Here is a 27,753-nt window from a genome sequence, read left to right on the forward strand (position 1 = left end):
TGGCCTCCCAAAGTGCTGGGATTACAGGCATGAGCCACTGTGCCCGGCCTAGCAATAACTTATAATTAAATTTACACTTTACAGTTCAAGGAAATAAAGTTCAAAGAAAAGATGCTAATGCTGGCCGGGCGCGGTGGCTCAAGCCTGTAATCCCAGCACTTTGGGAGGCCGAGACGGGCGGATCACGAGGTCAGGAGATCGAGACTATCCTGGCTAACACGGTGAAACCCCGTCTCTACTAAAAAATACAAAAAACTAGCTGGGCGAGGTGGCGGGCGCCTGTAGTCCCAGCTACTCGGGAGGCTGAGGCAGGAGAATGGCGTAAACCCGTGAGGCGGAGCTTGCAGTGAGCTGAGATCCGGCCACTGCACTCCAGCCTGGGCGACAGAGCGAGACTCCGTCTCAAAAAAAAAAAAAAAAAAAAAAAAAAAAAAAAAAAAAAAAGAAAAGATGCTAATGCAAAGATAACTTTCCCTAGTCGTATGCCTTGTTTAAAAATCTCACAGACCACACCCTCTTAACTAAAGATTCTTACTTCAGACACAATGATGTCCATCTGACGTCGCAATTTCCTTAGGGTGTTCATAAGTTGTTCAGGATCTTTATGTATTCCAACCCAGCAGCCATTAACAAAAATCTTGGTTGCACTACAAAAGAAAAAGCAAAAGCATTTTATACTTAACAATGCTACACTAAGCAACAACTAAAGATTAACTACAGTTTAAAAAGCTAATTCCATCTATACACACTCAGCAATAGCTGCAGGAGAAATTTCTTCTAAGTTTTCCATACTCCATTCTTCTAAAAATTCCAGAATTGGAGATGGTTGAGATCCAACTGAAATATAAGCCATCAAGGCTAAATTCTTCACAAGTCCTACAGCATGGCCCTAAAAAATAAACCAAGTATTAGTCATTCTGATTTTACATGTCTATCAGACTTCTTTCCCATAAACATTTTTCCTTCAATGTGATTTCAAGATTTATTCTTACTTTCTAAGAATACAATTATTTAAAAAATCTTATTTCTAAACCACTCTGCATAATTTTTTAAACATCTACTTCTAAAAGCAATTATGCCCACATAATTACTCACTGACTTTTTGTCCTCAATATAAATTCTAATGTATTACCTCTGGGGTCTCGGCAGGACACACCATCCCCCACAACGTATTATGCAACTGTCTTGGTTTTGCTAGCTTGCCATCTCTACCAATAGGAGAATTTAAACGACGCAGGTGAGAAAGAGTAGACGCAAAAGTCAGGCGGTTTAATACCTAGAAAAAAATAGCCAATCTTTAAACTCTGGACATTTCTGTGATTCATACTATTACACTGAGGCAAAGTCAAGTTTTACACATAATCTACTGAGTATCAAACTGTTCCCCATTTCTCTATTCTTTCTCTGAATAATGTTGTTTGACACCTTAACTTACCTGCCACTTGCAGCAAGGATGGCAAATACATTCTAACATACAACATAAACATTGTGTGCATGGTCTCCAAACAAACACTAGGACATTAGTTTCATGAAGGCAGGGAATTTTTTTTAAATTGTTTTATTCTCTGTTGTATCCCAGCACCTAAAACAGTACTTGGCATTCATTAGATATTCAATAAGTGTTAAGTTAAATTCTACCAACTCACACTCCTTTGATCATAGCAGACATCCCTAATTCATCTCATTACTTTTTCCAGACTGAGGCCTCTGAATCTAATAGAAAAATGCAAACATCCATTACCAATACTTACAGGATACTAACCAAGATGTTATTTATAAATAAGATAATATTTAGGGCAACATAAAGCAGACAACTCAAGCTCTATATTATTAATTATTTATAAATCTCCATCTTCCCCAAGTCCTTAAACAACTCAAACCTCCTTCCTCTTTCCTAAGTCTTCTGTCATAGATAAGCAGCATCACCTTTCTCTCAATCTGGAAATCTCAAAATCATTTTTGTCTACAAGTTCCTCCTTCCACACATCTATAAATATACCCTGTCAATTCTATTTTCAAATTTTCTAAAAAACCTAGCCCCTCCCTTCCCAATGTCACAGTAATAGACCAGCCCATTTCCCCTCATCTATACTACCTCCATCAGCTCTGCCTGGTTCCCTCCAATCCCTGCCTGGTTCCCTCCAACCTACCTTCCTCACTTGCCAGAATTATTAAACACTTACCTACTTAAAAATTAAACAGATAGCCACAGGCTACTGAAGAGCACAACACTAAAGTCCTCCTCAATAAAGCCCCAAAAACGACCTTCCCCTTAGTCTCCTTACAATCCTGTACTCAACTGACATCACCAAACACCCTCACCTCCATGCCTTTGACCATGCTATTGCCACAGAATGAAATGCACTTCTCCACTCTGCTCTGCCTGATGAAATGATACCACCTCTACAAAGCCATCTGACCCACCTCCAGGAAGAACTATTCTCTTTTCTGTACTCACTGGCGTTTTCAACCATTCAACGAAATCAATCACAAAGTCTTATGAAACTTACTTCCTAAATATTTCTAAAATTTACTCTCCATCTCTATAAAACTGCTTAGTCCAGTCCCTAATTATTTCTCACCCCAGGCTGTTGCAACAATCTTCCTGCCACCAACCTTGCCCTTCTCAAGTCTTTTCTCCACACTGCCAATTACTGTGAATCTGTCCAAAAGAACAAAAATGACCATGTCACTCCTCTTCATGAGCTGGTTCCCATCCTAAACCTCCACTTTGATTTGAAAACCCAGAACTGCTCTAGCTCCCACGACAGACACACATTCCTTCCTCCCTCCATCTCTTAACTCAGAATATTAAGAAGTTCTCTAAGCTCGAATCACTTGAACCCGGGAGGCGGAGGTTGTAGCGAGCCGAGATCGGGCCACTGCACTCCAGCCTGGGCGACACAGCGAGACTCGGTTCTACCTACCTGGCAACTTGGGGCATTTTCCAATTACTGTTCAAGATTCAGTTCAGGTGTTACCTCCCAAACAAGGACTTCTTTTCACCTTCTCAGGCTGTGCTAAGTACCTTTCTCCAGCATTCCCACAGAGCAGTAGTGCACATTTCTTATCAAAATAGTTACCATGCCATGTTGTAATTATCTGTTTACATCTATCTACAAGCATAGGCTGTGAACTACTGAAGATGAGGATCACTGCATCTCCAGCATGTGGCAGAGTGCCTGGCACATCACAGGTCCCAATAACAATTCCTTGAACTGGGCCGGGCGCAGTGGCTCACGCCTGTAATCCCAACACTTTAGGAGGCCGAGGTGGGTGGATCACAAGGTCAGGAGATCGACACCATTCTGGCTAACACGGTGAAACCCCGTCTCTACTAAAAATACAAAAAATTAGCCAGGCGTGGTGGCACGCACCTGTAGTCCCAGCTACTCGGGAGGCTGAGGCAGGAGAATGGTGTAAACCCGGGAGGTAGAGCTTGCAGTAAGCGGAGATCGCCACTGCACTCCAGCCTGGGTGAGAGAGCAAGACTCTGTCTCAAAAAAAAAAAATTCCTTGCACTGAATTTGCAATATGGCATTTGTCATAACACAGCACAGGGCATAGTGAGCTACACATGAATGAATCTGTTTCCTCTGCTAGATGCTGATGAGCTTCCTGAGGCTGAGATAGCATCTCATTCACGTATGTGAACTCAGTATCACAAATATCAAATATACCTAATAAATCCTTACTGAATTAAAAGGAATTTAAATATTAACTTTGCTATCAGCAGCCCCTCAAAATTTCTTAGAGCATCCAGATTTCTAGGAAAAAGGAGCTTGAAACTGGTGTCCGAATGCCAAATCAATCAGGTGATACTGGTATAGGCTAGTTTAAACAAGGAAAGGAAGGGGAGATACCCCTAAAGATGGCATAAAGTACATTACAGGTTTTCAATCATCTATGAAAAGCAAATACAAAAAATTAAAATGCCTAGTGAGACACTCTTTGAAAAGCTTTTCTCCGTTACTCCATCTGAGAATAGCTACTGCAGTGACTATATATGCAACAGACCAACATATAGAAACCAGTGTCAGAAGTACTGTATTTTCCAACAAAGGAGGGCGATGACCATTTATTCTCTGGGTTAGCTTCTAATATGGAACTTTTAAGACATAAAAATTTCACTAACATGGACGGTCTCACCCACTAAGTAGCTACTCTAATTTCTTAATTATTTTGAGTTCCTAAACTGCAGGCCAAAAATCTATCTTAGTAATGCTAATAGTTAATTTAAGAAAATTTCATGTTCATAATTCAAAAGTCTCCTTAAGTTTTTTGTTGTCTCACTCTTTTTGCCCAGGCTGGAGTGCAGTGGCACGATCTCGGCTCACTGCAAACTCCGCCTCCTGGGTACAAGTGATAAGTGATTCTCCTGTCTCAGCCTCTCAGGTAGAGTAGTTGGGATTACAGTCACCCACCACCATGCCCAGCTAAGTTTTGTATTTTTAGTAGAGACAGGGTCTCCCCATGTTGGCCAGGTTGGTCTCAAACTCCTGACCTCAGGTGATTCAGGCCACCTCGGCCTCCCAAAGTGCTGGAATTACAGGCGTGGGCCACCGCCCTCGGCACCCAGTAGTTTTACTTTTGATCAAGTAAGAAAAGCAAAATAATTTACATTCAACAAACAAAAGAATCTACCAATCCTATAAACATGTTTCCTATTGAACGTGTAGTCATAGTTGGCACACTTACCTGAGATACTCCAGCTCTGGCTTGATGAGCTTTCTTTTGATCACCCCAGTTTCCAGTAGCTAAAGAGTATTTTAGGCCATCAGATATGATTCGTGTTTTAATTGCCAACTCCAAGTTAAAATCCTTTCCTCGATCAATGAATTTCTGTGCATAGATCCGCACTTCTTTAAGCAAATTCTTAAACATACTGCCAAATAAAATGGTATTATTTTAAACATGTAGAGGTCTACAACATATATTCTCAACAGGAGCAATATTGCAAAAAAAAAAAAAAAATACGCGAGTATTTTGCAATATTGCAAAAAAAATGTGAGTAAAAAAATATGTGAGTAGAAAAAAAGTGTGGGGAAGGTGAGCAAAAATTATTTGGGCAGAGTGAAAGTTCTTGCTCTTTTATGTTGCTCTTTTATGTCTCAAGAACAGATATACGCATAGTACATGAACATACATGGCAGGGGAGCAATTACACAAAAACGTCAAAGAGGCAGGGCGTGGTGGCTCACATCTGTAATCCCAGCACTTTGGGAAGCTGAGGCAGGTAGATCACCTGAGGTCAGGAGTTTGAGACCAGCCTGGCCAATATGGAGAAACACCGTCTCTACTAAAAATACAAAAATTAGCCGGGTTTGATGGCACACGGAACCTGGATGTGATGGAGAATCGCTTGAACCTGGGAGGCAGAGGTTGCAGTGAGTCCAAATCGTGCCACTGCACTCCAACCAGGACAACACAAGCGAAATTCCATCTCAAAAAACAGAAATGTTAAAAGAGGCTCCTTAGTGGAGTAATATCAAAAAAAGGTTGAAAAACACTAACCTATAACATACTAAATAACAAAACATGTGCAAAACACTGCTAATGTTATCCTTTTTGTACTGTCTACATATTTCATTTTTAAAAATAACTTTTTTCCAATTATAGAAAATATGGGAAATATAAAAACATCAAGAAAAGAATTAAAAACTGCACATAATATCAATACTGTGAGACAATCACTGATAGTATTTTTATATATTTCTCTGCAGCTTTTGTATACATGTGTACAAAGCAGGACAAAATCCAATATTAGCCCTTAGGGAAACCAAGGCAATCATTCAGCTTTCTCAAACATCTTACAAAGCTACCAGAGGAATAAAGAAAATATAAACATGTAATATATTGTCCTCATAAACCTGGCTTTCCTAGACATGAACCAAAACTAAATCTGAGCAAGTAGCAATAAGAATGTAGCTAACTTCATAAGTACCCAACGTGGGTGCCAACACAGTTTAGCCTGGCCATGTGCAATGACTGACCTAAAGCGAAATAAATCTCCCTACTTTAACGACCTCATTCTGTCATTCTGTAATTCCTTACCCTCTAAATAAGAATGCCAGCAGCGGCCCAGCAAGATCCAATCTCTTGTTTCCATAGTGATCTCTGTCATCTAGTTCTCTTCTACCCAAAGCTGCCAGAAGTAACCTATGCACCATATATCTTAGAAGAAGAAAAGAAAAAAAAGGAAAACAGTTTTAGGCTTTTCTTGATTTATAATGTTAAAAACATCATTTTTTACTTTAAGGAAAACCTTTATCTCAACTATATCTTGATAAAGAACTTAAAACAACGAAACTTAACATACCCCAAGAAATAGGCTTTTTTGGTCTCACAAAAATCACTGACACCAACATGAGGGAGCATTTCTTTTTGTAAAACTTCCTTTGCATATTTAATTCTTTTCTCTTTAGTGACACCAGGCTTTGCCCCTCTTGAACCAATGAAATTTAGTGCAACATTCTGTTCTTGGATGACAAAAGCTTCATCGAGAGAAGGTTTAACCTATCAGACAATTTAAATAAAGGTTATTTTCAAATTCATGTTGTTACCTATTTTAAGGTCAACTGTCACTTAGTTTATAACATACCAAGTGTCCCTACGAACCTAATAAAATATGTGAATATTTTTAGAAAATCAAGGAATCACAAATTCTTAGCAGACCCCTCAGAGATCTAGATCTCTGACAAAATCCACTCATCAGCACAGGCATTACACTTTCTAGAAAAATACAAATAATTCCATTTTAAAAAGAGTAGTGCATGGCCGGGAGCAGTGGCTCATGCCTGTAATCCCAGCACTTTAAGAGGCTGAGGTGGGCAGATAGCTTAAGTCCAGGAGTTTGCGACTAGTCTGGACAACATGATGAAACCCCATCTCTGCTAAAAATACAAAAATCAGCCGCCGCAGTGGCACAGGCCTGTAGTCCCAGCTACATGGGAAGCTAAAGTGAGAGAATCGCTTGAACCCTGGAGGCAGAGGTTGCAGTGAGCCGAGATGGTGCCACTGTACTCCAGCCAGGGTGACAGAGTGAGACGCTGTCTCAAAAGGAAAAAAAAGAGTGGTGCATTTCTTTTTTACGTTTTACCAACGGCAAAATAAAGTTCCAGATATCTAAAACCAATTTACAGAAGTTTCATAGTCAAATTAAAGTTTACTGAACTACAAATGCTTAATGTGCCAGACTGTTTTCAGTTTTGGTATTTAAAAATGTTTGGCCCGGGTCGGGTGGGGCTCACTCCTATAATCCTAGCACTTTGGAAGGCCAGAACAGGAGGATGGCTTGAGCCCAGGAGTTCGAGACCATCCTGGGAAAGAAAATGAGAACCTAAACCTACAAAAGAAAACTAAATTTTTATCCAGTATGTACTCCGGATGTAAAAAAAAAAAAAAAAAATTTGCCGGGCGTGGAGGCTCACGCCTATAATCCCAGCACTTTTGGAGGCCGAGGCGGGCAGATCACGAGGTCAGGAGTTCAAGACCAGCCTGGCCAACACAGTGAAACCCTGTCTCTACTAAAAATACAAAAATTAGCCAGGCATGGTGGCACGTGCCTGTAGTCCCAGCTACTTGGGAGGCTGAGGCAGGAGAATCGCTTGAACCCGGGAGGTGGAAGTTGCAGTGAGCCGAGATTGTACCACTGCACTCCAGCCTGGGTGACAAAGCAAGATTCTTGTCTTCCAAAAAAAAAAAAAAAAAAAAAAAAGGCCAAGGAAGGATTATAAAAGACTAAAAAGACATACAATCAAAATGTGACGTATTGGACTCTGAACAATATAAGATATTGAACTTAAATTATTATATACTATTAATGTATAGATCTTATTACTTAATAGTTTTCAATATTATCAGGACAACTGACAAAAATCTGAGTAAGATATGTACATTACCAGTATTGTTGTAATCCCATCACTTTGGGAGGCCAAGGTGGGCAGATCACCTGAGGTCAGGAGTTTGAGACCAGCCTGGCCAACACAGTGAAACCCCATCTCTACTAAAAATACAAAAATTAGCTGGGAGTGGTGGCGCATGCCTATAGTCCCAGTCACTTGGGAGGCTAAGGCAGGAGAATCGTTTGAACCCGGGAGGCAGAGGTTGTGGTGAGCCAAGATCACACCATTGCACTCCAGGCTGGGCAACAGAGTGAGACTCCATCTCAAAAAAAACAAAACAAACAACAACAAAAAAAACAGTACTGTATTAAGTAAAATTTTCTCATTTAAATAATTATACTATGATTATGTAAGTGAATGTATTATTAGGAAATATACACTGAAGTCTTTAGGAGTAAGAGGCTATTGCCTATAACTTACTCTCCAATGGTCCAGAAAAAAAAATGTGTTACATATAGAAAGAATGAACGATAAAGCAAATGTGACAAAAGTAACAACTGGTGAATTTGAGTGAAGAGCATATAAGAATTCTCTATATAATTCTTGCAACTTTTATTTTTTATTTTGAGACAAGGTCTCACCCTGTCGCCCAGGCTAGAGTGGGGAGGCATGATTAGGGCTCACTGCAGCCTCCACCTCCTGGGCTCAAGCAATCTTCCCACTTCAGCCTCCCCAGTAGCTGGGACTACAGGTATATGCCACCATGCCAGGTTAACCTTTTGTGTTTTTTGTAGAGACAGGTCTCCCTGTGTTGCCCAGGCTGGTCTCGAACTCCTGGACTCAAGTGATCCACCCACCTTGGCCTCCCAAAGGCTGGGATTATGCTTGGCCTTTTTGTAACTTTTCTGTAAGTCTGAAATTATTTCAAAATGAAAAGTTAAACAACAGATATCAACTACTCATTTTCCCTTTTTACTAAATCGCACCAAGGTGGTGTGCTTCTGCAAGCTTCCTTACCACTGTTTCTTCTTGCTGTTGTCATTAACTCCAGCTGCCTCTGGTTTTCATGTCTATTTTACACCAAACTGTCAGAAAAGAGGCCTAGGCAGGCCTGAAAGCTTTTACCACACAGTAAATGGCATGAGACTTGTGACAGCTAAATTATTCTTCAGAATAGCTTTCTACTGTTTTAAGGTTAGCAACAATCAGTAACTCTAAATCTCTTATAAAGCTCTGTGAATACATTTTGCTTTCACATTACCATTTCCATCATCTCTGGATCTTCAAAATCATAAATAATATGTTCTAAAATATCTCTGTCAGACACAAAACCTAATGCTCTGAACACAATAATGATGGGAACTTCTTGCTTGATATATGGTAGAGTTGCCACAATGCGCTGACCAATAGCACTCTTTTTTGCACCCTAGAAAAATAAACTATCATTAGAGCATGAATATACAAAAGCTCACAGCAATAGAAAAACATCAAGAGAACAATTTAATATATATATATGTATTCTTTGTGCATATTTCAAAAGAAGTATGCCTCCCAATACTGTGAGGAACCTGCTATGAATGCATTTCAAAACCACTGAAATAAGTGTACTAATTTTACACACAGGCTGGTCACAGACCTGAGAGAACTTCCATTCTCTCCTATCTGCCTGCCAAGATTCTCTCAGAATTACTCAATACTGCATTTGGAAATCACTTCTAGCTGCAAAAAAAAATGAATACTGATTCCTCACCCTCCCCAACCTATCCCCCCTCCAAAAAAAATTAAACCTGTGAAAGAAAGAAATATATAAGAGGTAAAAAAAGAGACAATATGGATAGACAAATATGGAAAAAAGCTAAGCACACAATGAAAAATAAACATTAAATCAGAGCTGGTCTGTGAGGCATTTCCTTGTTTCAATGTTTCAAAACTAATAGCCCTTTCATACAGCTTCTTTTTTCCAATTTCTCCCTCTTTAATTGTACACACATAAAAAACCAATTAAAAGTTACTAACCTATGACACACCTGATTTCTCAGTTTTAATCATATTTGTTTGCTTCCATATCAATTTCACTCTATCTTCCCTTGGCCTCACAACCCTACATTATTATAATCCCTCTAATAACTTCCGTCATCTTCCTCCTCCCACCACAGGCCTCCTTCAGAACTCCTCCCATGGGCGTGTTCAGTAACAGCTTTTCATAAATGACACCCAAATCTTCATCTTGATCTTTTTCCTGTACCCTCAGCCCCCGTATCTCCAATTGCCAATTCGTTGTTTCTATGTGGACATCAATTATTCCATTTAGTCTATTATTTGTTTAATCATGGATCTTATTTCAGAACAAGCAGAACATTAAAAAATAATATAGCTGGGCATAGTGGCTCATGCCTGTAATACTGGCACTTTGGGAGGCCAAGTTGGGAGGATTGCCTGAGCCCAGCATTTCAAGACCAGCCTGGGCAACATAGTGGGACCTCATCTCTATAAATATTTTTAAAATTTTAGGCCAGGCACGATGGCTCACAGGCTGGGTGCAGTGGCTCACACCTGTAATCCCAGCACTTTGGAAGGCCAAGGCAGGCGGATCACCAGAGGCTGGGAGTTCGAGATCAGCCTGGCTAACATGGTGAAATCCCGTCTCTACTAAACATACAAAATTAGCTGGGCATGGTGGCACAGACCTGTAATCCCAGCTACTCAGCAGGCTGAGGCAGGAGAATCGCTTGAACCTGGGAGGCGGAGGTTGCAGCGAGCTGGAATCGAGCCACTGCACTCCAGACTTGGTCTCAAAAAAAAAAAAAATCATAATGTCTACAGCATGCACTCCCCAAAAATCTTATCTAAATCTGAACTTATTATATTCTCTCCTAAATCAATTACTCGAAGTTCACCACTCTCCTGGAACCTCAGAATACAAACCACAGTATCTTAACTGACTCATCCTTTTATCTTATCAAACCCACCATCAAATCCAGATCATTTTCCGTTCTCTGCCTCCAATTAATTCACTTTGTTCAGAGTTGCCATGATAGTCTCCCTAATACACTGTTTATGTCTTGGCCCTCCATCATCTAGGCTGATGCCTCTCAACAAAGAATGCACATCACAATCACCTAGGGACCTCTTTCAAATACTTGTACCTGGGCCCCATTCCACCCCCATTACCACTACTGAACTTGGAAGAGTCGTAGGTTATTGATGTGAACCTTTAGTTAAGATCCACTAATCCAGATCCACCCTAATCATCTACTTGTCATTCACTATTTAACATACTCCATTCAGCTCAATCAGAGTTATCTTCCAGTGATTCTCCAAACACTCATCCCCACTCTCCTCTAATAAGAAAGTCCTTCCAGTTTCTCTCTGCTTATATAACTCCACACCATCTTTCAAAGTGTAAGTCAAGTCCAATCTTCTCTATTAAGTTTCATGAACAGGACAGGGGCAGTGGCTCATGCCAGCACTTTGGAAGGCCAAGGCAGGCACGTCACTTGAGCTCAGGAGTTCGAGACCAACCTAGGCAACATAGTGAAACCCTGTCTCTACTAAAAATACAAAAATTAGCCAGGTGTGGTGGGACACGCCTACAATCTAATTACTTGGGAGGCTGAAGCACGAGAATCACTTGAGCCAGGAGGTGGAGGTTGCACTGAGCCGAGATTGTGCCACTGCACTCCAGCCTAGGCAACCGAGTGAGACTCTGTCTCAAAAAAAAAATAATAAAAATAAAAAAACTTTGCATGGACCACACCATACTAGTATCTCATTCTCCTCCAAATTTCTATAAAACTAATATATGTAATAGGTGTCATTTGGCCTCTGCACTGTTACTATCATTTAATGTCTAAAGCTTGTATTCCCAATAAAACCATTACTTTCTGTTTTTTCTTTTTCTTTTTTTTTTTTTTTTTGAGACAGGTTCTGACTCCGTCACCCATGCTGGAGTGCAGTGGTGCCAATCTGGGCTCACTGCAACCTCAGCACTCAAGCTATCTTCCCACCTCAGCTTCTTGAATAACTGGGACTACAGGCGCCTGCCACCACATCCAGCTAATTTTGGGGGTTTTGTTGTTATTTTGCTAGAGAAAGTGTTTTGCCATGTTGCCCAAGCTGGTCTCACAATCCCGGGCTCACGCAATCCACCCACCTCAGCCTCCCAAAGTGCTGGGATTACAGGCATGAGCCACCACACCTGGCCACCTTCTCAATAAGGATTGTGTGTTTTAATGATCTCTTACAATACCCAACAATGTTGTGCACATGGGAAGAATGCTTATCTTACAAATTTTATTTTTTACAAATAAAATATTATTAAACACATGCTAAGTACCCTAATTTCATTAAGTACCCTAGTATCATTATACATTGTATACATGTATCAAAACATCACACTGCATCCCACACATGCATAATTATTAAATTAAATTGAAAATAAAGCTTTTTTAAAAAATTACAAAAAACAAATGGAAACACCAGTTACCAAAAACCATTCACAAATAAGAACCATTTTAATTATTTAAAACTCCTGGCCAGGCACAGTAGCTCATGCTTGTAATCCCAGGACTTTGGGAGGCCAAGGAGGGCAGATCACAAGGTCAGGAGATCCAGACCATCCTGAACCAACAAGGTGAAACCCCATCTCTTCTAAAAAACACGAAAAATTAGCCAGGTGTGGTGGTGTGCGCCTGTAGTCATAGCTACTCAGGAGGCTGAGGCAGGGGAATGACTTGAACTTGGGAGGCGGAGGTTGCAGTGAGCTAAGCTCATGTCACTGCACTGCAACCTGGCGACAGGGCAAGACTCTGTCTCAAAAAAAAAAAAAGAAAACAGATATATATATATACACATACATATATATATATATATATACACGCACACACACACACACACACACGAACTGAAATAGAGGTTTTCCAAGATAGCTGTAAAGATTAAATCAAGCAATCTGAGTAACAGAATTGGCATACAGCAAATATTTAAGAACTGCTAGCTACTACTACATTCCATTATTATAAGCAACCTATGCTCATAACTATACCAACGGTCTGCAACTTCTAAGCTGGTACTCAGTGATTCCTGCCTCCTACTATTGCCCTTGTAATATCCTCCTCACAGTGTGAGCTGGACATACTGACTTGCAACTTAACAAAAAGAACATGGCAAAAATGACAGAATGTTGCTACCACTTTTAAGTTATAAAAGACTGATTTCTACCTTGCTCGTACTCTCTCTCTATAGCTCTTTTTGCTTACTCTCTCTGAAGAAGCAAGCTGCTCTGCTGCTGTCAGTTGCTACAGAGTTCCACATGGCAAGGAACTAAGAAAGGCTTCCAGCCGACAGTGCGCAAAGACCTGAGATTCAGTCCAATAGTCAATGAAGAACTAAATCCTGCAGACAACCATGTGAATGGCTCTTGAGATCACAGCAGCCCAGGGAAACACCTGATTGCAGCCTTGTGAAAGATGCTTGGCCAAAAGACTCAGCTAAGCAGCACCCAGATTCCTGACTCAGAATCCGTGAGATGAAAAATGTTGCTAGAAGAGTAATTTGTCACACAGCGATAGGTAAACAATACAATATATAACAACAATATGCTCCAGAAAAGCTTTTTTGGACCGAGAATGCAGTCTAGTGAATTTTAAAACAAGGCACAAAGGAATAAACCCAAAGAACATCATATCCAGTCCATACCTGTCCTCCTCTCGCCAGCATGCTAACCCATATAGTACTGGTGGGTCGGGAAGAATTCTCCAGACATGATCTACACTCTCCTGTGTAGGCATATTTAGAGTCCTTTTTGGCAAACACATAAACTGTGTTTGTTGCCATTTTCTCTTGGGCAATTAGAACCTATTTGGACAATAAGAAGGTTACAGCCATAAAATCCAAAAGGTCACTGAAGAGAAAAGAGAGTAAAATCTGCATCTTAATTTAATCTGATCATATAGGCTCACTGAAATATTTAATTCTTCAACTTTAAAAACTCCGTTTTGCAGGCCGGGCGCGGTGGCTCAAGCCTGTAATCCCAGCACTTTGGGAGGCCGAGACGGGCGGATCACGAGGTCAGGAGATCGAGACCATCCTGGCTAACACGGTGAAACCCCGTCTCTACTAAAAAATACAAAAAACTAGCCGGGCGAGGTGGCGGGCGCCTGTAGTCCCAGCTACTCGGGAGGCTGAGGCAGGAGAATGGCAAAAATCCGGGAGGCGGAGCTTGCAGTGAGCTGAGATCTGGCCACTGCAGTCAAGCCCGGACGACAAACCAAGATTCAGTTTAAAAAAAAAAAAAAAAAAAACTCCGTTTTGCAGAAACGCTTCATAGAAATACATAAGCTCCAAAACCGACTGAAACTGACCAAATTTTCAGTGCATATTATAAATAAAGCTTTGCTTTATATAAGTTTAGCTGTCATACCCTAAATAAGTCAACTGTCACTGCCAGGTTATCCTGCATGAAAATCTTTTTTTTTTTTTTTAATTTCAACTTTAAACTAAATTTTAACTACCATTTTGTCATTTTTTAAAATAATGTTACTATACCTTTTCTGATCCATTAATAATGAAATAGCCACCAGGATCCAAAGGGCATTCATTTAACTCACAAAGATCACGATCTGTCAAGCCATTCAAAAGGCAGTAAGTTGACCGCAACATAATTGGAATTTTTCCTATAAAAGTTTTCTGATGCTGAGTCTGAAGTTGTTCTTCACCTTCTTTAATGACTGTTTTTGTTATATCAACATAAAGCGGAGCAGAATACCTTTGAAGATAAAAGTAGATCACAGTTAAGCAATAGGGTATCTGTTAAAACAAACCCTCAGATGGTTAAAATTACATTTTCAGAATTCTATTTCAGTATCTGCTGCTGACAAGGAAAACTTTTTTCTTACGTGAGATTTCTTAATCTAGCTTCATTGGGCATCATTGGTGAAGGAGCACCATCTCTTTCCCAGTGGGTAGGCTTGGAAAGATAAATTTGTTCAAACTTCAGCAAATATCTTGGCTGAAATTAAACAAAAAAACATGAAAAGAGTAAATAATTTTTTCCATAAAAGTTTTAATGATTCCATTTTAATTGACATTAACATTTTAAGTAGAAGCAGCTCTACAAACTGGCAAAATTAATCCATTTTACTGAAATGGGGACTTCCCAAAGTCAATATCCATACTGCACAGACGTCAAGTTTTAAACCAAATCACTTTCTCTTTTTTCCTCTTTTCTTAAAAATTTATTTTCACGTTAGACAGGTAATATGCTAACAAGGTTTGTAACAAGGTTTAAGCAAGGCACATCTCACACCCAATCATCACACTTCTCAACTACAAAAGGATCTGCTAATTGCTTTCTTAAGGCAGAAGACAAAAAGAGACTTAATATACTGAAAGTAAACAAAGACTATACACATCATGTGCTGAGTTTATATCAGTTAAAATGGATTTACATTAATGATCTACATAGTTTCTTGTGCCCTCTCCTTGGTAAGCGTCATCAAAAATACAAAGTCACCAGAGAACAAAGATAGCAAATCCAGACAACTAGAACTGTGTTCTAATTTAATCAATAGAACATTTTTAAAAATAAACCTAACTCTTCAATTAAACATACAAATTAATCTGTTAAACGAGTAGAGTTAACGAAAGAAAAAAATTTTATTTTAAAAAACACAAAAAATATCCTAATCATTCTATATAAAGGGCTGAGAACTTCCAACCCTGGCTGGAATATAGTTTAGTCCATAGCAAAAAAAGAAATTTTTCAATTAAACATTCACTTGCAGCCTAATAAAACAAGATCCATGAGGACAACTTTCTGAAGATAAATGGATAGTGTACTTTTCTCTAAATCAAGTCTCAGAGAAGAAAATAGAACTGAGCAGATGTTTTAGTAATGATTAATTATTGATACTCAAGTCTCCCAAGCTGGGGTAGACAAAAGGCAAAGAGAGCGGTGGTGATAATGAACCAAACGGAAGCCAACCCTCTACTCCTTATCTGTGCCATCATCTAGTCTAGGTCATTATTATCTTAATCATAGGCTATTCTAAGATTTTTATCTCCTCCAGCCTTTTTTGTTTTGTTTTGTTTGAGATAGGGTCTCACTCTGTCACCCAGGCTGGAGTGCAGTGATGTGATCTAGGGTCACTGCAACCTCCGCCTCCTGGGTTCAAGTGATTCCCCTGCCTCAGCCTCCCGAGTAGCTGGGACCACAGGCGGGCGCCACCAGACCCGGTTAATTTTTGTAGTTTTTGGTAGAGATGGGGTTTCACCATGCTGGCCAGGATGGTCTCGAACTCCTGACCTCAAGAGATCTGCCTGCCTAAGCCTCCCAAAGTGCTGGGATTACAGGCGTGAGCCACTGCACCAGGCCTCCTCTAGCCTCTTTCTATTCCAAGTAAGCATCGCTTTCGAAAGTAACTTTTCTAAAATAATGCTTTATGTATATTCTTTGACAGTCTCTCAGTAATTCCTCATAACATCCAACGACATTCAAAGCTTTCAACAATTGGGTTCCATCTTATCTTCCTAATGCCTAGTAAAAATGGATAAGCCCTGTAATTCCAGCACTTTCGGAGGCAGAGGCAGGCAGAGCATGAGGTCGGGAGATCAAGACCATCCTGGCTAACACGGCGAAACCCTGTCTCTACTAACAATACAAAAAAATTAGCCGGGCGTGGTGGGCAGGCGCCTGTAGTCCCAGCTACTCGGAAAAAAAAAAAAATAGTTAAGCCAAAATCACATACTGATCATTGAGGTCCCCATCCCATCCCCAGCCTAAATATACCACGTATGTTCTTTTTTTTTCTTTCTTTTTTTTTTTTTTGAGACAGCGTCTCGCCCTGTCACCCAGGCTGGAGTGCAGTGGCGCGATCTCAGCTCGCTGCAACCTCTGTCTCCCACGTTCAAGCAATTCTCCTGTCTCAGCCTCCCGAGTAGCTGGGACTACAGGCACCGACCACCACGCCTGGCTAATTTTTGTACTTTATTAGTAGAAAGCGGGTTTCACCATATTGGCCAGGCTGGTCTCAAACTCCTGACCTCGGGTGATCTGCCCGCCTCGGCCTCCCAAAGAGCTGAAATTCTAGGGGTGAGCCACCACACCGGCGACACCAAATATTTCCTTGCTGAAATGACTAAGCACCTTTTCTCTTCTAAGAGAACTCCTATCTGTTATTCACAGTACATTTAAGTCTCTTCCTTCTTTTCTACTAAGCTCTGATAACTAAGCCTCAGAGATCTCCTCCTCCTTTAGTACTTCCATTACTGGTATGTTGAATTTGCTATGTTCTATTGTTATCCCGCTTGTTATACAGAGATCATGAAGAAAAAATGACCCAACAAGCCAGGTACAGTGGCTCATGCCTGTAATCCCAGCACTCTGGGAGGCTGAAGGGGGTGGATCACTTGAGGTCAGGAGTTGGAGATCAGCCTGGCCAACATGTGAAACCCCGTCTCTACTAAAAATACAAAAAAATTAGCCAAGCATGGTCGTGGGCGCCTGTCATCCCTGTAAAAAAGAAAATATGACCCAAGAATAAAAAAGAAACTTAATGTCCCCCTTTCCAGCAGAGCCCTAGAAGAGCCAATCGCTTTGGTTCTTAATAGCAAAATTCCGTACAGCATGTCCAACTGAAATGGAAATAACAGACCAGCCCTTAGGAGATCAGCTATATACATAGAAGAGAAACTGATCAGGCTAGAAACAATGAAATCTCCCTGTGTCTAACTCTTTCCCTACCTCACTTAGTTTTTCAGTTTTCCCTGTCTCTCAAAGCCCAATATGTTCCAATAGCTGCCTCTCAATTTCTCTAAAACTAGGACAGTCATTATTTTGGACTACATACTTATTTATAATCACTCATATAAAACCAAATTATAAAATTATACCCTTGGTATGATTTTAACAATGCTAAAAAACATGCATATATGTGAGCAAAAGCTATAAGAAGCTTAATAAAGATAGCTGATATGTTTGGGTGATTTACCTTTCTTATCTCATATGGTTATAATAATGTACTTCATGCAATATATAAAATCAGACAAAAATTCCTTCAAACATTTTTTATCATTTTTATAATGTGAGAGAAAAAAGTGGGGTTATCTATCTAAAGCAATGTGACTATCTCTGGCTCACTTCTCTTATTTGTTCATATTTCAGAGTCCTCTCTTTCCAACTATTCAATACCTACTATGTGAATAAGGATGGGATTACTTGAAAAAAAAATACACCTCCTCATTAGAGAGAATAAATCAGAAAGTGACTGACAGTGCTGTAAGTACTTTAAAAGCTCCAACTGACTTTTTTTAACCTTTAAGTCAGTTAACAGAAGGGCTGAAATTTCAAACCAATACTCTTCTTGTACCGGTATAACTATTAGAACTAACCATCTTACCGGTTCTTCAACTTCTCCACTAGCATGCTGAGCTTCAGCTTGTAGGTCTATAGGAGGAGCGTCTTCCACAATTCTTTGAACAGACATCTGAATAAACTCATCAAAAGAATCCAGCTGTTGTCTGACCAAGCCTTTCTCGTCAAAATAGGAACTGGGAAAATATTTGAGTTCAGTCAGTTGCAACTCAGTGATAATTTCTAGCATAATTCCCCATTTTCATTATAATCAATTCAACAGTCATTAAATACCAACCATTATATGTCAACCACTAAACAAGATACTGTGACCTATCTTAAAAAGGATGAAACCAGGCACATTTTCTTTGCAGAAGTTATTATTTGGGGAAAAGCAGCTTATATTTGTGGGTAAAATACTTAAAGCACAATATAAGAACTATAAGGATCCCAGCTCCTGGGAGGCCAAGGCAGGAGCATTGCTTCAGTTCAGCCTGGGCAACGTAATGAGACCTCATTTCTACAAATAAAAAAATTAGCCAGGTATGGTGGCATGTGCCTACAGGCCCACATACCCAAGAGGCTGAGGTAGGGGGATCACGTGAGCCCAGAGTTTGAGGCTGCATTGAGTCATGATGGCATCACTGCACTCCAGCCTGGGAGACAGCAAGACCCCATCTCAAAGAAAAAAAAAACTGTATGTCCTCTATGGACAAATTTTATTCTACCTCTTTGAAATATTTCTTGAAAAATGAGTCAGGAGATAAAACTAAAGAAAAATCAATAGCCAAAGATAATAAGAACTTTGATTTGAATAGGAGGGAGGGTAGTGATATCAATGACTAAAATAATGCGTGAGAATACCAACTTTAGGTTACTAATCATTAGTTCTATTTTGAATTGTTAAAGGTGGGATAAGAAGAGTAAGTCTTTACATAAAAATACCCCGCAAAAGACTGGTGATAAAAATGTAGCCTGGCTGAGAGATCTATAATCTAAAGAGCAGACATTATTTTTATAAGGAACAGATACTTTTCAGGTGAGGGGTGTGGAAAGACATAAAGATACAAGTAGATACAAGTGCAAGAGGATCTCAACAGATCACTCCCTATTACCATCCAGGAATAACCGCAAAGCTGGGCTTCACAGAGGCTGGAGGATCTAGCACAACCCTCAAGATTATCCCATCACCCCTCAGCAGTAGGAAGTGCCCCACCACACCTCCATATCTCCACTCCTGTATCTTGTGACCTCTGTCATCTTGTATCTGTGAGACTTTCTTAGCTTCTGCTCCCCAACTACTGACTCCCCCATCTTCACATCAATTTTCTGAGACAATATGCAGAGTCCAACTAATCATCAGCCTCCCATTTTGGCTTCATCAGGTCACCTCACACATCAGTGACAGGCCAACAAATCGGCCCCACCCTGATCCAGTCAAGTATGGCCACCACTATTAGAAGTTAGGTTCTATGGTAGAAAACACAGCAGACCACCATACATGTGTAAGGTATGAACTAAATAATAGTTGAGGCAATTTATTTCAGTAGAGACTGTCACACATTAGGAAACAAATTTCTCATAACCATGTGGATTAGTCATTGATGTGTAAGAAAAACATGGCATTGCCTGTAATATAAATAGCAATGGTTTTTTATAGGCAATTTAAGATGAAATAGCTTCTAAACTATAGATAAGTTTCATTACCCCAGGAAGCTGAACTATACCTACTTTCCCCAAAATCATTAGAATGGTGCTTAAACACCTAAACTATATAAATATCTACTCTAGTGCTTATTTTACCTGAAGTTATCGTATGCAGTTACTTGTGATATCAACTAATAACACATTCACATTGCTAGGTAAAGATAACTTGATATTGAAAAGTAAAAAAAAAATCAAAATTCATTTCTCAATAACCAAAGTATCTACAGTCAATTTAAACTTAAAAATCAAATAACTTATTTTGTAACAAATGATAAATGCTATGACAGTTCACAATAGAGTACTTTATCCTTGAGCAATCTACCACATATGTTGAAAACAACTTCTTCTTCTAAGATAAAATATTTTTTCTACTAGAAGAATGTAGAATATAGGCACACTCCAAAGAACATCTACCTGATTATTGTTTCCTAATAAAATACCTCTTGGTGTTTAACACCCAAACATCACAGAAGATGTAACCGTCTCAATAAAGTTTGGTCTTCTACAGCCAATTTCTTTTATTTTTTGTGTTTATAAAAGGCTCCAAGACAATGCTTCATTCTAGCTATAGGTGGCAAAAGATAGTACGGCAGAGAATACAGATGTTTAAATACAAATGGAATCAAAGGTTACCATCACCTCAGGCACAAAGAAAAGCTGACTTTTTGCCAGATTTCTTTTATTTCTTTAAAAAAAAAAAAAAAAGAGAGAGAGAGAGAAAGAGAGAGAGAGAGATAGGGTCTGGCTATGTTGCACAGGCTGGTCTCAAACTCCTGAGCTCAAGTGATCCACCCGCCTCAGCCTCCCAAAGTGTTGGGATTACAGGCAGGTGTGAGCCACCTCGTCAAGTCTTTTTGCCAAATGTCTTAATTCCACCTGTGGCCAGGGGCCCTGTCCCCACAGCCTTCAATTTTAAAGCTTTTTCTGCTCCTCTTTTTGCTTCTGCTTGAAAGCTGTGTCTTCCTCATCCATCTCCTTGGCCTGCTTCTTCGGCTGTTTCACGGGCTTCTTGCCATCTCTGCAACCAAACATGGCAACTGCTGCCCCTGCCCCTTCTCCAAACCCTGCCACCAGAAACAGAGCTCCCATTCTCACCCCACTCCTTATGGAAAAATACATACTTATATCCCAAAAACTCAATTTTTTTTATTATTATTTTTAGAGACAAGATCTCACTATGTTACCCAGGCAACACTCAAACTCGTGAGCTCAAGTGATCCTTCTGCCTCAGCCTCCCAGGTAGCTGGGACTATACAGGCACACACCACAGCACCTGGCTTTCAATACTTTCTTTTGTAAGATTCTGGACAAACACACTGAATCATATCTTTTTTATTTTTTGAGACAGAGTCTCGCTCTGCCACCCAGGCTGGAGTGCAGTGACGTCATCTCACCTAACTGCAAACTGCCTCCCAGGTTCAGGCAATTCTCCTGCCTCAGCCTCCCAAGTAACTGGGATTACAGGCGTGCACCACTATACTCATCTAATTTTTGTATTTTTTAGTAAAGACAGAGCTTCACCATGTTGGCTAGGCTGGTTCCAACTCCTGACCTTAAGTGATCTGCCTGCCTCAGCACCCCAAAGTGCTGGGATTACAGGCAAAACATTATCTTTCTAACAAAAAAATGTTCAAGAAAGGTATTCAGTTATACTCCAAATACAACTGGCAGAATGTCAGAAGCATGTGTTCTTTGAAAAGAGAGAATGTTGACCAAGAGGTCATGCACCTTGGAGCTGATGGGGCTCAGAGAGGCATCCATCGTCATGTTGTTGTATATAAAGCAGCTGTCAGGGGATGAGAGAAGAGTTATAAGCCTTTAACATCCTAATATAACAGGATGTTACTTTATCACTTATAAGTTACTTTTCTTACCTATACAAGGCTTCTCAGAATTTTCTCACATTTAGTTACACTTAGAATTGGATGGGAATTTGCAGTGAAATACAACCAATTTTAACTTTGTCTATTTAAAATAATGAGAAAACCAAGCAATCAAATTAACATTACTAGTAATGAAACAAATGTGCCTCCTGATATGATGCACTGAGACTATGTCACTTCTGCCAAAAGTAATCATCTGAATCTAATTATGAGAAATATCAGACAAACCTAACTGAAAGGCATCCTAAAAAGTAACTGGCATGTATTCTTCAAAAATGTCAAGGTACAAAAGAAAGAACAGACACACTGAGGAACTGTTCCAGATTAAAGGAAATAGAAGAATATACCATGACAACTAAATCCAGTATGTGATCCTAGGCTGGATCCAGGATCAGAAAAATTTTTATTTTGCTATAAACATCAGTGGAACTGGCAAAATGTGGGTAGGGTCTACAGATTAAATAAGATCACCATAATTGTGATGATGTAAAAGAATGTCCTTATGTCGGCAAGTTACTTTTTTTTTTTTTTTTGGAAACAGGGTCTCACTCTGTCATCAAGGCTGGAGTACGGTGGTGCGATCTTGGCTCACTATAGCCTCAACCTCCCAAGATCAAGTGATCTGCAAGTTACTCTCACATGTTTCAGAAAAAAATATGTACCAAAAGAAGAAAAGACAAAGAAATGTAGTATCGGGTAACATTTTCGGAATCTGGGTGAAGTGATTAAATGAATTCTTTGTGTTAATTTTTAGGTCTGAATTACTTAAAATGTTAAATATATAAATAAAATAACTACTGTCATGTAGCATATTTATATAGAACAGCTATTTATCAAGAAGAATAAGCAGGAAATCTACAGTGCCTTTTCAAGCTAATTTGGTTTGGTCCAAAGTTACCTAATTACAATCCAGCATGCTTCTTGCCACAAATCCGGGGTGATTTCATCATCATCCTCATCATATTGCATATCTGTAAAAACAAAATATTGTACTCATTTGCGATGAGATGCCACTTAGTTAACATCTTGCTCCTATAACTTTAAGTAGCAGAAACATATTTACTTTCTGCTGAATAAGTAATGCTTTCACCCCAGGTTCTCTAACATTTCAATTACATTAATAAAATAATTTATGTCTATGTCACACAGGTATTCTTCCAATATACGAAGAGGTTTATTAGAGAGTTTCAATGTAAGTTGTATGAATTTTAAGTTTTCCATTTTATTGATCAGTAAGATTTTCAGAGACTAGAGTAAGAGACAGAGTGAGGGGGCAGAGCCATGGAAGGATTCCAACAGCTGGACAATACCCTGAGGTGGGGCGATCTATTACAGCAACATTTCATACATGTACAGGTATGAAAGATTACATTTTCCAAAGATGGCCACTAGCCTATCTCCCATCCCACATGGCCTTCTATAATGTGATCTTGACACTCCCATCATAAGATATAGTGGTCAGGTCAATGCACTCTCTCCTTGAATCAGGTAGATTCTGACGCTCCTGTAACTTAAGAGAATGCCGCTGAAGCAATGCTGCATGACTTCAGAAGCCAGGTCAGAAAAGGCAATGAAGTTTCTGTCATGTTTGCTAAAACACCTTCTGGAGCCTTAAGCTGTCATTAAAAAGTAGTGGTGGCTCAGGCCTATAACAATCCTAGCACTTTGGGAGGCCAAGGTGGGTGGATCACCTGAGGTCAGGAGTTCAAGACCGGCCAGGCCAATATGGCAAAACCCCGTTTCTACTAAAAACTACAAAAGATAGCCGGGCATGGTGGCACATGCCTGTAATCCCAGCTACTCAGGAGGCTGAGGCAAGAGAATTGCTTGAACCCAAGAGATAGAGGTTGCAGTGAGCTGAGACTGTACCACTGCACTCCAGCCTAGGCAACAGAGACAGTCTCTGTCTCAAAATTTTAAATTAAAAAAAAAAATTTTTTTTAAGTCGTACACTATTCTGAGGCTGCTACATTCTGAGAAAGCCCAAACCATAAGGAGAGGTCACTTACAGATGCTCCATTAGCAATTTTAGTCCTTGAGTCCTCCCAAGCTATGTCTCATGTCAGACATGAGAGTCAACCCTATAGATCATCTCTCACCCAGCTGTCAACACTCGGCCTTAACGTCTTCCCAAATGAACCAGAGTCACAGTGGAAGGCAGGCAAGTCCTGTCCAAATTCCTGACCCACAGTATCCATGAACATAACAAAATAATTTTTTAAGTAGTTAAATTTTCGGGTAGTTATGCAACAGTAATTTAAATATGCATTCAAAAAAATCAGTATGCACTGGTCCTCTAATATTAATCCCATCGTCTTATGTGAAAGAATAAGTGTGCTGTATTTTTGGTTTTTATTCTAATGTACACATACATAGCCTGTAAGACTTTGGGTTCAAAAGTTGATATATATACAAAATAAATTTTTTAAAAACCCTTCTTAAATGGACTGGAATTATTAATCCCTATATCTGGGGGAAGGGTAAGAAAGACAAAGCTATCTATAATAGCTCAGAGATTTCCAGCTTTGATGAGAGATTAAAAGTTAGTATCACTGCCATACCGGAGAAGCAAGTAAGATGGTGGAAAAAGCAGAGGTAATGAGATCGGCTTTAGAGATATCTATAGATCACATATCCCTTCAAATACTTCTAGTAGGCACATACATATGAATATAAACTCAAATGAAGAGTCTAAATTATAGACAACATGTGACACACAATAGATACACATTGGCATATAACACATGTGTATCTGTGTCAATAAAATAAACATTTTAAAATTTGAAAAAAAAAGTACAGAGTTGGAATCATTAACAAATGGGTGGGAGAAAAATGAGATTATACACAGAGAAGGAAGACTGAAGGCAGGATATCTGGGAACAACTTTAAGAGTCATATGAAGGAAAATGAACCCATGAAAGAGACTCATTTATTCATCCACTCATCAAATTTTTTTTGAGGCTGGGTGCACTGGCTCATGCCTATAATCCCAACACTGTGGGAGGCCAAGGCAGGCAGATCACTTGAGACCAGGAGTTCAAGACCAGCCTGGCTAACATGGAAAAAACCCATCTCTACTAAAAATACAAAAATTAGCCAGGCATGGTGGCACCCGCCTATAGTCCCAGCTACTAGGGAGGCTGAGGCAGGAGGATTGCTTGAACCCAGAAGGTGGAGGTTGCAGTGAGCCAAGATCATGCCACCGCACTCTAGCCTGGGTGACAGAGTGTGACTCTGTCTCAAAAAAAAAAAAAAAAAAAAGTGTTATGAATATTTCTGACAAAGACCTGAAGAGGTTAGGGAAGACTTCCCAAAACCTGGGCAGAGGCCAGGTGCAGTAGCTCATGTCAGTAATCCTACCACTGGAAGGCCAAGGTGGCAAGAACACTTGAACCCAGGAGTTCGAGACCAGCCTGAGCCACAAAGCGAGACCCTCGTCTCTAAAATTGTCTTTAAAAAGCTAGTCAGGCACAGTGACTCACGCCTGTAATCCCAGCACTTTGGGAATCCGAGGCAGATGGATCACAAGGTCAGGAGTTTGAGACCAGCCTGGCCAGCACGGTGAAACCCCATCTCTACTAAAAATACAAAAATTAGATGGGCATGGTGGAGCACACCTGTAATTCCTGCTACTCAGGAGGCTGAAGCAAAGAATCACTTGAACCTGGGAGGCGGAGGTTGCAGTGAGCCAAGATCGCACCACTGTACTCCAGCCTGGGCCGACACAGGGAAACTCCATCTCAAAAAAAAAAAAAAAGCTGAGCAGAGACCTCATGTTATAAACAGGAGTAATCAGGCAAAAGGAAGGGAAAAAGGTAGGAGGAGTCAAGAAAGAACCCCACTGAATAGAAAAACACAAATTGTGCAAAAGACCCCATAATGCAAGATAGGATGGCATATTCAAAGAATGACAGAAGGTCAATGTAGCTGAAGCGCAGAGTGTGAAGTTGGAAGTGGAATAAGAAGAGTCTGGCCTTTATCAAGAGATTTGAGTTTAGCAGGGTTGTGGCTAGGTCACATTTTCGTTTCTGAAAGATCCCTACGGCCAGTGTGGAGAGTGGATTGGAAGTACACAAATCAGTTAGGAGTCATCTAGGCAAGGGATGGCAGCAACATGAACTAGAATGATGGTGAAGGGGATAGAGAAGTGACCAGATTTGATGTATTTAGGAGACCGAACCAACAGGGCTTGGTGAGTGATTAGATATAGAGGTGAAAGAGAGGAGTCAAAAATGATGGCCAGGTTTTCGATTTCAACAACAGAGGGTACAACAGTTGTATCTCAGTGTCCATTGGAGACTGGTTTCAGGACCTCCCATAGATACCAAAACACGGATGCTTAAGTCCCTGACATGAAATGGCACTGTTATATACCCTAGGCACATCCTCCTGTATCCTTTAAATTATCTCTAGATTACTTATAATACCTAATACAATGTAAATGCTATGTAAAGAGTTGTTTACTTGTAATGTTGATGGAATAATGACAAGAAAAAAAGTCTGTACATTTTTACAAGGACACAATTTTTTTCTAATATTCTCTTTTTTGTTGAGACAGGGCCTTACTGTTACCCAGGATGAAGTGCAGTGGTGTGATCACAGCTCACTGTAGCCTCAAACTCTTAGGGCTTAAGCAATCCTCCCACCTCAGTATCCCTAGTAGCTGGGATCACAGGTACACGCCACCATGCCCAGCTAATTCTTTAATTTTTTTGTAGAGATGAGGTCTCCCTGTGTTGCCCAGGCTGGTCTCAAACTCCTGGCCTCAAGCTTTTTAATATTTTCAATCCAAGATTAATTGAATATACAGATGTGAAACCTACAGATACAGAGGGCCAACAGTGCCCTTCACCGAGACAGAGAACACAGGAGGCAGTGACTTTGGGAGGGGAATAGCAAAAGAAAATAATTAGCTCAGTTTGGGCAGTGACAAGGTTAAGCAGCCTGGGAGATATCCTAGTTGGCTAGTGGCAGTTAGATACCAGGGCTTTTAAACTAGAAGTATACATTCAGAAGTCATCCACATACAAATGGTAACTAAACAATGGAAAATGGATGAGATCCCCAAGGAGAATGTGAACAGGAAAGAAAATGAGAACAAAGGTCAGATAAGAACAATCAAGTGGAAGTGATGTGGCTAGAAAGCTGAGTGAATTTCCAGGAGGATGTCATCAACAGTTTTGAAGACCACAGGGTTTAGATAAGATTTTTTAAATATCCATCTCATTTATCAATTGAGAAGTCACTGTCAATCTTAGAGCTATCTTAATGCAGTAGCATGAGTAGAAACATATTGTAATCAGTTGAAAAGGACATGAAAGATGACAATTAGAAACAAGGACAGCTTATTATTTTTATGTTTGGCTGTGAATGAAAGGAGAAAGGTAAAATACTAGAAGAAAAAGGAAAAAATGAAAAGTTTAACTTGTTTCCATGTGGATGACAGAACTCTGACATTTTCACATAGTGGCTGAAAACTGATGAGGACATTATCTAATAAACATTTCAGAGGACATGGGCAAGAATAAAATGTAGGTTCACTGCTAAAGCAACTCTGATAAACTCTTTTTTCCACGGGATCATTATACATTGCAAAACTAGTACAAATCACCACTATGGTGGTCACTTGGCATCATCTAGCAAAATGTTAAAGGTGTGTATCATTTGACATGACAATTTTATATGTAGAAATGTATCCCACAGACATACTTGGGCAAATTATATGTACAAGATTATTCATTTACAGCACTGTCTGAACCCGAAAATGACTAGAAATAAATCAAATATCCATCAAGAGACTACTTAAGTTATGGTACATCCACACAAACTAAGTAACTGGGGGAGTGGGCGAAGGGGTGGGGGCGATGCTTTCTGTGTACTGATACGAAAATCTCCTAGATACATTAAGCAAAATCTAAAAGTGGAGAAAAGTGTGAATATTACTTTCTGTCTTTAAAAAAGGAGAAAA

The 27,753-nt window shown here is 39.8% G+C and overlaps 1 protein-coding gene and 1 pseudogene across 1 annotated transcript in view; both read right to left on the reverse strand.

Annotated features, from left to right (window-relative positions):
- The window catches only part of POLR2B (RNA polymerase II subunit B), a 49,899-nt gene that overhangs the window by 19,649 nt on the left and 2,497 nt on the right, over nucleotides 1-27,753 (reverse strand). Inside the window, exons 2-13 of the mRNA XM_023192207.3 lie at nucleotides 22,684-22,756; nucleotides 18,242-18,392; nucleotides 14,741-14,853; nucleotides 14,391-14,610; nucleotides 13,542-13,700; nucleotides 9,106-9,270; nucleotides 6,320-6,516; nucleotides 6,055-6,174; nucleotides 4,699-4,885; nucleotides 1,133-1,276; nucleotides 750-889; nucleotides 536-647 (exon numbers count right to left, since the gene is read on the reverse strand). Of these exons, the coding sequence (XP_023047975.1) occupies nucleotides 536-647; nucleotides 750-889; nucleotides 1,133-1,276; nucleotides 4,699-4,885; nucleotides 6,055-6,174; nucleotides 6,320-6,516; nucleotides 9,106-9,270; nucleotides 13,542-13,700; nucleotides 14,391-14,610; nucleotides 14,741-14,853; nucleotides 18,242-18,392; nucleotides 22,684-22,756 (1,781 nt within the window). The remainder of the gene's footprint in view (nucleotides 1-535; nucleotides 648-749; nucleotides 890-1,132; nucleotides 1,277-4,698; nucleotides 4,886-6,054; nucleotides 6,175-6,319; nucleotides 6,517-9,105; nucleotides 9,271-13,541; nucleotides 13,701-14,390; nucleotides 14,611-14,740; nucleotides 14,854-18,241; nucleotides 18,393-22,683; nucleotides 22,757-27,753) is intronic.
- LOC111526505 lies at nucleotides 15,089-15,182 on the reverse strand (annotated as a pseudogene).

The sequence above is a fragment of the Piliocolobus tephrosceles genome, chromosome 3 (genome assembly GCF_002776525.5).
Source record: "Piliocolobus tephrosceles isolate RC106 chromosome 3, ASM277652v3, whole genome shotgun sequence".
NCBI classification, from domain to species: Eukaryota; Metazoa; Chordata; class Mammalia; order Primates; family Cercopithecidae; genus Piliocolobus; species Piliocolobus tephrosceles.